General features: G+C 36.0%; 1 protein-coding gene across 4 annotated transcripts; it reads right to left on the minus strand.

Annotated features, from left to right (window-relative positions):
* Positions 1-278: 278 nt before the first annotated feature.
* Positions 279-8895, minus strand: LOC129302351 (transcription elongation factor SPT4 homolog 1). Of its 4 annotated transcripts, XM_054941166.1 has the most exons (8): positions 8692-8829; positions 7049-7241; positions 6867-6882; positions 6660-6767; positions 6359-6450; positions 6191-6246; positions 2837-2898; positions 279-679 (listed from the first exon to the last, which is right to left on the minus strand). In XM_054941166.1, exons 4-8 carry the CDS (start codon positions 6747-6749, stop codon positions 629-631), a joined length of 351 nt encoding a protein of 116 aa, XP_054797141.1. In that variant the 5' UTR covers positions 6750-6767; positions 6867-6882; positions 7049-7241; positions 8692-8829; the 3' UTR covers positions 279-628. The 4 variants fall into 4 exon arrangements, with proteins under 4 accessions (XP_054797141.1, XP_054797139.1, XP_054797140.1 ...); XM_054941164.1 differs by lacking the exon at positions 6867-6882 and having other exon boundaries at positions 8761-8895; XM_054941165.1 differs by lacking the exon at positions 6867-6882 and having other exon boundaries at positions 6660-6762.
* Positions 8896-9183: the final 288 nt, after the last annotated feature.

Raw genomic sequence — 9183 nt, forward strand, 5'->3', positions numbered from 1 at the left:
GCAATTTCAAGAGGTTTGGGGTTTTGTAGTTTTTTAATATCTCAAGGTCTCAAATAGTTTGGTTATGAATTATAACAACCCAACAACAAGAGAAATCCAAAAACGAAAACGGAGGGAGCATATGAGCAATCGGACATGGCAGCATACATACATTCGTATTGAATGAATCAGCACAACGAAAGTAGAACTCAAACAATATATGTATGCGCACAAAATATAAACACTTACAAGCACAGCCTCAAAACAACACGAATCTTGAGTTAAAAAGATTAGAAAACTTTGAGAAGAGGAAACACCGATTTATCTAAGTTAAAAAGATTAAAATCTAGGATTTTTACAAGAGTGTATATTCAGGCTCAGCCCCAAACAAACCTAAACAAGTTCCACCTACACTAGCATGCTTGCAAACAAGCCTAAGAAAGCTCCGCCCAGTCTACTGTCCAAGTTAAATCAATGCACTCAACCAGCTATATCAGTGCCCGTTCAATATCATCTTGAATCATTTTTATCAAAAAAAGGTGCACAAAGCAGGAAATTAACTATGAATATGGAAACCTACATTTTAATACAAACTTTGGCAATTCAGTTTCTGTTCAGTCGATATGAAGGAAATGACACAAGTGCTTCTTCACATGCGTTTGGGAGGAATATACTGCACACGCTCGTCTTCACAAATTGCCTGCAAAAAGGATATCAAATGATCAAATAGACAAACATCACTATACAGCATTGCTTCAACCAAAGCTTAAGTAAAAGAAAGGATAGGAATGAATTTATGTTTGATATTTTGAAAATGACAACATTATTTTGATCAACTTTACGGGCTTGAGCTCTTTAGAAATGAGTTGAGCAACAGACTAAATTAAGCTAGAAGGAGGGTACAAGCACGTTTCTGAATTCCCAAGTAAAGGCACAAAGAATTCTGTGCTGTATTGCAAAGCACACAATTTGGCCATCGGCAATATGAGCTACAAACCAAATCAAACTAGCCTTTAGTGTGTTCCTTTCTAAATACTCCCAGTGCTGTAGGAGAAGGGGAGGGAAGGAGGAGAGAGAAATAGGAGGAAAATAGCTAATCTCAACTTCAATTCATCAAAGGATCTGACAGATAAAAAAATGCTAGGATTATTTATGGAGCCCTTATTACAATTATTAAAATAATAACATTTTAAGCTAACTTACACCTTAGATATGATATAAGATCAATCCTATTTCAAAATAAGTTTAAAAAAACCCCAACTTCTGAAAATAAAGATAATTATTAAACATAAAATAACTTAATTAAATTCTAGGTTTTCCGACACCAAACTTGGTTTTCCTAACAGGAACCTGTACCTGGGAATGACAGGAGAAGCCTACAAATCTGCAAATTGCCGATGGACATATATACAAGGTTTCTAGACTTCATTGATTCATTCAAAAACACAATAAGAATTATAGAGATGAGTAAACAACTTCAAAAATCAAAAGTAGGATAGAATATCCCACCACCATTATTATGAAAATACAGTTGGAGCACTTCTAAAGCCAATGTGGCGTAAAGGTAACAAATTGGTAATTTTTTTCTTTTTTTTAATGAACGAGACCTAATGCCAACTTTCTTTTTAAACTTAAGTACCGTTTGCCAACCTCTACATATGTTAGATCCCACTTGTGGACAAGTGGAACATTCATTACACTCATTCGCACTACTATCAATGACCTAAAGGGATCCCTTGAATCTAAATTTAGGTTTATTCAAATGTATTTTAAGTTCTGTGAGAGATCATTGAAGATTTTAATATAGAAGAATGTGATTAAGCCATTCCCCCAAAAAGAGAAAGGAGCAAGAAGAGAAGGGTGTTTTCCTAAAACTACTAACCCTACAAAACAAAATTGAGGGTACTCTTACATTGAAAGAACGGCAAGGAGTTGCAGCCAAATCTAAATTGAGTCAGTTATGTTTGTCCATTAGTTAGGTGTCCCAATCTATAAGTACTGGATTGATATTATAAAGAAGTCTGCATTATTCAGTCCAAAAATCATGGGATTCCCCTTTGCCTTTAGGTTATTGTAGAGTTATTAGATTCTGACTATAACATTCTAAAGCATTCCTTGCTTCTCTAGCGATAACTACTCTCTAATTTCCCTTCCCTTTTACTGGTTCTATCAATTGGATAACACCTTTCTAGCAAGAATTTCTAAATCTTTTATACTACATTTGGTATAAAGCGAGAATGAGAATGGGAAAGGAGCTTTCCTGAAAACCAATTCCCCTAATTATGGTTGCACGGTGTATTACTAATTTTCAACATACCAAACACACAAATCTAACTTTCTCTTTACCATTCTCTTTTTAGAAAGGACTTTTCTGCATACCCAATGTAACATAAATACCTTTCAACACTTGTCATCTTTGTGATCTAAGGAAGAAATTAAGAAAGGATCCAAGAAACAAGGACAACAGTATGGACGCAGAATGATATCACAACAAAATTTAAAGCGCTCTGCTGTGTGCGTCATGTCTAATGTGTCAGCGACCAACTAGACTCTTTTTTTCAAGTCCACGCTTCATAGGAGAGGATTGCTTGTCTCTACGTTTCAGGACACTAAAAGGAGCCCCAGAACAGAAGAATTTAGTGATCAATCAAAACATGCCAATGTGATGATTCACCAAAAAAGAAAAAAAATAAATAAATAAATAAGTAAATCTCGTTGAAAGATAATTTGACTCAATGGTGATTTGTCAAAACTTGTACTGACAGGAGATCATTTTATAGTAACCAAACTATATTTACGTGGTATGCCATCATCAAAGTAAATGTTCTTCCATCTTCATTAATGGGAAAATACAAACCTGCATTTCTTCCGGAAGAGCCTCTGAAACAGCAAGAGTGTAAACACCAGGAAGAAATTTTCCTGCAACATATTTTAAAATAACCTTGAGTTCGAAGCCTTTCGTGCAATACAAGATCTCAATCCAGGCAGAGGTTTGTTGGAATTAATATCTGTAGTGTGATAGTAGTGTGCATGCTAACTGCGCAGATTGCATGCATGGTGACTATAATGTCTCAATAACTAATGCAGTTTCACTGTTTTGTCTTGCATGACGTATCTATTAAGACAATCAAATGTCGGTCAAAATTACCAACTAAAATTCCCACAAAATGGGTTTCTCTTTATCTCTCACATTTTATATGATATTAGCCAGCCAAAAATGGGAATGCCCTCAATCTTAAAGAAACAAAAGGTCGAGTAATACATTACATGAAGAAATAAAATTTCAAGGACTCCCATAAGTAGCAATAAGCTCCAAGTAAGCCTACCACCCACAAACCATTCTTACTAGATGTCATAATGAAGGTCTTCTAAAAGGAAGACCATTTATCAACCGAAGTAATTATAAAAAAAAAAAAAAAGGTCTCCGAGACCAAGGGACAGATCTAGAAACTTATTCAAGGGAGGCCAAAATCAAATCCTACATGAAAGTTTGGAGGTCAAAATTGATTTTAACATTTTACAAACAAAAAATAGAACATTTTAAAAGACATTTTGTAACATGGGGGGCAAGTACCACTGCCGAGAACCTTCCACTGTTTGGTCTGGGGGTGCTTCTCCCCCCAGATCCATCCCTGCTGAGACCCTTCTATTTTTTGGTCTAGGGGTGCTTCCCCCCACACACCCCCCCCCCCCCCAAAAAAAAAAAAAAGGATCTGTCCCTGCCAAGACCCTTCCATTTTTTGGTCTGTACCAAATCTTCCCCCACAAGATAATGACAAGCTTTCTCCGGAGGGAAAAAAGTGAACTTAAGAACCAAACCCCAATTTCTTTGCCTTCTCACATTCTTCCCCATGTCATTTGCCAATGAGGATAAATCTAGACCAAGTTGGTAGAAAGCCACTTTGGATCTTCTAAATAATGTCTTTAAGCATTCATTCAGTCTAAGAAGAAGACATTAGTGATGAAAATGAAATTTATATCTATAGAAGTTCTTGTGCTACTTCTTTTACATCTCCTGATGATATTATGCTGTGGCAGTCTAGTTTAGGCCACCCTAGTCTCAATCATATGCAGTTTTTGTTTCCCAATATCAATAATAAATTTGTTTCTGAATTTCATTTTAAAACATATCATATGGCAAAGCAAGTTCACTGATATGCATTCACTCTTCCATTCATTCAATATCAATAATAATGATATTCTTCCATTAAGGGGGAGAGTGAGAGGAGTGAATGGATCATTTGTGATGCCAAGTGTGATAAATCTGGTCAGAAAGTTAATGAGCCTCATAATGGACCTCAAATATCACTAGATGCTCCTATAATGCCCTTTTCCTCTACAAATTCCAGGAAAACAGCCAAGGAACACATGAATCAGAATAAGAAGTTCCGGAAATTCCTCAAACGGATCTGAATTTCATAATGAAAACCCATTTGAACCTCTAAATTTTCTTTCCGACCCTCATTCGGCTGAGACTATGTTGGAGGAGCCTATTAATACTACAGAACAGCAATATGGTGGAGAAAATCCCATTACATGCCAAGGCAAAGTCATGATTCTGTACCCGAGACAAGCTTGGGAGATCAGCATTGGCCAATAGCCCTGAGAAAAGGAAAGAGAAGCAGTACCCAGCATACTATCGGCAGGTATGTCCCATACAAAAAGCTCTCTACTCATTTGAAGACATTTGTTGTGAATGTTGAAAGTGTAAATATACCAAATAATTTCAATGAGGCTATTGTTGACCCAAAATGGAAACAAGCTAGACTCTAATGACAGAAAATCAAACACACACCTAACATAGAGAAACTGGAAAAATGGAATTTCAGGAGATAAAAATCTCTCCCCACTAATTTGCACTCAGATTCTGCCTACCTTCCTATTCTCATCCTCCCTTAACTCCATTGTTCTCTCATATATCCACCAAGTCACAATCCAAGAAAGGCAGCGATGAAAATGAACAAACCCCCTAATAGGTCACTCTTGGGCCCATTACTCTATTTTCCTACATATTTTCCCTTGGCCTACCAGTTCTATCAGAACAGTAGTGATGAAAATAAAATTCATATCTACATAAATTATATCATAATAATGGAACTCATCAAACACTCTTACCAAATCCTCATTAATAATGTCCTAGAAATTATAAAAGAAGCCCAGAGTAAAACCATGAAGACATGATGACTTTATCCACACAAACAAAAATTGTCCTTACTTCCAAGCCAAGCAACACTAGCCAGGAAAATCAACCACCAAACAAGACCTCAAGAGAAGGCCTACAAGGAGAATCCTGTATAGAGGTACCTGAGATAAATTAACATATTTCCTCTGAAAGAAATAAAATTTAAAACTTTAATTATTTATATTTTATCATCATCAGGCTCCAATTCCTTTACCAATTTTCCTTGTGTCAACAGTGACCAGATATTGAACAGTATATTCCGAATACCTAGACCTTTTTTTCGGCTCTCATTTCCATCATAGTCATTACCTTCGACAAATTTCTTAAGCAAGTATTCCTCCCTTCATCTTTGCCAGAAACAACCCACACTGATTTCAATAAACAAGTTGATTTTCTATCTCAAGGCCCAAATCGCCAAATTTTGAGAGTGAGTTAAGAACTTCATTCATTCTGATGAGAAACACAGATATTCCAAAATTGATGGAAAGAAGAATTTAAAAAAAGAAAAAGAAAAAGAAAAGGATTTTGCAAAGGCAGCAAATGCAAGCCCGAAAACCATCAAGAAGTGAGCAACCCTTCTGCCACCTTATTACAGTGCCGTAGCAAATCTTTTTAGCACCTCTAACTTTACTTCCATCTCAAAAGAAAATAAAAATGCCCTTCTTGGGCCGTCAAGTAAACAACCACTGTCCCCTCTCTGATACTAAGAGTGAGCAACGTTAAACAAATCTATTAATAATATCCACCCTCTTATGTGTAAATAATAGTTTCAGATTTTTATTCTATTAATAAAACCAACCTCCTTATATGTAAATAATAGATTATGCTTTGGAAGGAATTCACAAAAATGCTCATTCTGCAGTTACAAAGCCTTGTCAATGAAAGTGACGATGCTTAGGAGCAAAGAAAAATGCCATTACTCCTGAAATCCTAGGATTATCTCCTCATGTGTGAGTAAAGATATTGTTCTATTTGCAGAAAATTGTATAGGACATATTACTGAGCCTAAAAAAAGACAAATTAACATACCAATTCGCAACCAACGGGCAGCCCAGCTTCGAGATGGATCCATGACTGAAATTATCCTGTGAAAGGTATGAAAGAAGATGAAAAGGATATGGACAATTGCAAATGATAAGAGCCTTTGGCTTAATGTACAAATGCAATGCCACAGAAGTTCCAGCCTAACATCCATACCCATTGAAATTAGGAGTTGTACAATCCACAACACGCTCATGGTCGTCTTCCATCTTGAAGAATGGGCAATTCTCGCACCCTGACTCTCTGAACTGTTAAGCAAAGAAGCAGATGCAAAGCCAAGTATAGCTTAAGCCGCACGTTGTTTCAAGCGGGAAAAAAGAAGAGTCCAGCGGTAAATTAACATAAAAACCCTAAAACATTCTGAGAAAAAAAAAATGAAATAAACAAGGAAAAAAAAAAAGAAAAGAACGAATCAAACAACATCAACAGTGACACAGGAGGATGAATTGAGTGTGACCTGGTCGTAGGTTTTGACGAGGCGGCAACGAAGACATGCCCTCAGCTCATGGCCAAAGCTACTGGGAATCTGCGCCGCCGTACTACCCATTTTGATTTATTTTCTAAACTAAAAATGTCAAATTCCAATTGTAAGAGTAGGCGAAGGCTAACCGATGAGACTCTTGGGAATATATATATATATATATATATTCTGCGACTAACAAACCTTCAAATGGCAGCAACTGTGGATCAAAAGTTAAGCTTTTTACGATGCATTGCCACTCAAGCACAAAAGAATGAAAAGTTGATCTTAATAAAACTCCAAAATTCACTAGGAATAAAAAAAAAAAACGATGCATTTTGAGGGCAGCAAGAGAGGAAGCGGAAAGAAAGGATGAAAAGGCTAACCTGATTCGTGGGCGGTTATGCCGTCCCCAGTACCTAGTGGCGGTGAAAATAGAGTGAGAGAATCAGATGGAGTATCTGAGAATAGCCGCCGCGACGGAGTGGAAATATGGGTCCTCTCGAATCTTCGGTTTCCCTTCGACGGGTCACCGTCCCGGGAGGCAAAATTTTATAGCAAGAAAATTAATTTCATTACCTGATAAAAGAAAAAGGTCTGAAAATATGTTTTCTTACTCTAAAACCGGACAAGACATTGAACTAGTCAGTAGATAGGGGTATTCAATCTGGACCCGTTTCGATTGGCCCAATATTATCCCGATCATATCGGAACGGGTCTTGTTCCGACCCGAAAATAATCAGGGCGGGACTTTACGGGACGGGACACGGGATTATCATCAAGACATCCCATCCCGTCCCGAATATTATATATATTATTTTTTATTTTAAATATATTAATTATATTAATATAATTTATACTTATATTAATTATATCAATTATAATTTTAATACTTATAATTCTTATTTAAAACTAAAGTGTTTCTATATTGATAATTTTAATGACATGGAGTAAACATGACGATATCTTTTTTATAATATATTAATTATATTAATATAATTTATTCTTATATCTATCTATTTAATAACTTTTATTTATAACATATTTCTTGCTTATTTTTAGAAGAGTAATTAGTTTAATACATCTTCACTAAAGTAGAAAATTAATTATTTGATGTTGTATTTGACTTGCCTGTTATTACTAATCTTATAGCATAAATATCACTTATATTTTTTATTATAATATGTAGTTGTGATTAATATAATTCAATAATTGATTTTAAATTATTGCTCTTTATGTACTTATGTTTTTTTGATTTTAAACTTAATAAATTATATAATTTAAAATTTTAATAAACGTTATTATCCAGATCTTTTTCCGATATTATTTCATTTATCGGGATGGCGAGACGTCCCAATCTTGTCCCGGTCCCGTCCCGACTCTTAATGGGACGGGACAACTTTCGGGACGTGACGGGACACGAAATCAAAATTCAGTCCCAATCTTTTTTTCGGAATGGGACACGGGACGGGAGTGTCCCGGTCCCATCTCGTGATCACCCCTTACTAGTCAGAGCACTGATTTAAAAATTAGACTGGAGTTGGAGTCGGATCGGGATAGAAAATTAATATATTTTAAATATTATATATTAAAATTCGTAGGAAAAGTGATAAATTAAAGAAAACTTATTACAAATAAAGTAATAATCCCACCATACTTCAACATTCAATTGACATGCAGATCTTTTAAATTAAATTCTCTAAAATCAGGCTGAAGATGATAAAAATCTCCTTCAACTCTTTAAATCTAAAATAGGAGATTGCAAAACATTCACATCAGCGCCTATACACATATTTGGGAAAATATAATTAACATTGATATATAAATAATAAATGAATAAATTATAAATCAAACAAACCAGGATTACTAGCTTGCACATTGGGATCGAAAGCAAGAGCAGGAGGTTCCATATCCATAAAAACTACTAAGCTTAATCAAAATCAGCACCCAAACTCACAAAACCATTAAATAATAGATATTATGTATGAACTATAAAGAATCAAAATCAGCATTTAGTACAAGCTCCGACCTGTTAATGAAGATTGAAGATGGCAGAAGACTGAGACTAGATGCACAGGCTGGAAGTGTAGTCACTTACAGAGGAGTGGATGAAATCACGAGCAGTCGAGCACGATGAGACCAAGAAACTTAAGCAGCAGTCAAACGCGAAGTCAAGAGCTGTCGCGCACGAAGAGGCCGAAGAGATTCACGAGCAGTCGACTGTCGAGCATGAAGAGGCCAAGAGATTTACGAGCAGTCGGAGGTCTTTAGGATCCGTTTTCTTCACTCTGCCGCTTCATCAATCACGGCCGAAGAGATCGAGTGCGAGATTGACGAACAGAGGAGAGGAAGATGCTGACATGCCGCAGGGCTCTGCCGTTCTGGTTCTACCCGAACGCGAGCAAGATTAGAGCTTTAGGTTTAGGCAATTGGGAATTTCCTATTTAGGATCCGTGTGACCGCTTGCGTCTGAGTCTGTCAGCAAAAAAAAAAATAAATAAGTAAAATAATAATAATAATA

This window comes from Prosopis cineraria, unplaced genomic scaffold, assembly GCF_029017545.1.
Source record: "Prosopis cineraria cultivar Desert tree isolate PC_DT_omini unplaced genomic scaffold, ASM2901754v1 PC2, whole genome shotgun sequence".
In the NCBI taxonomy this organism is placed as follows: Eukaryota; Viridiplantae; Streptophyta; class Magnoliopsida; order Fabales; family Fabaceae; genus Prosopis; species Prosopis cineraria.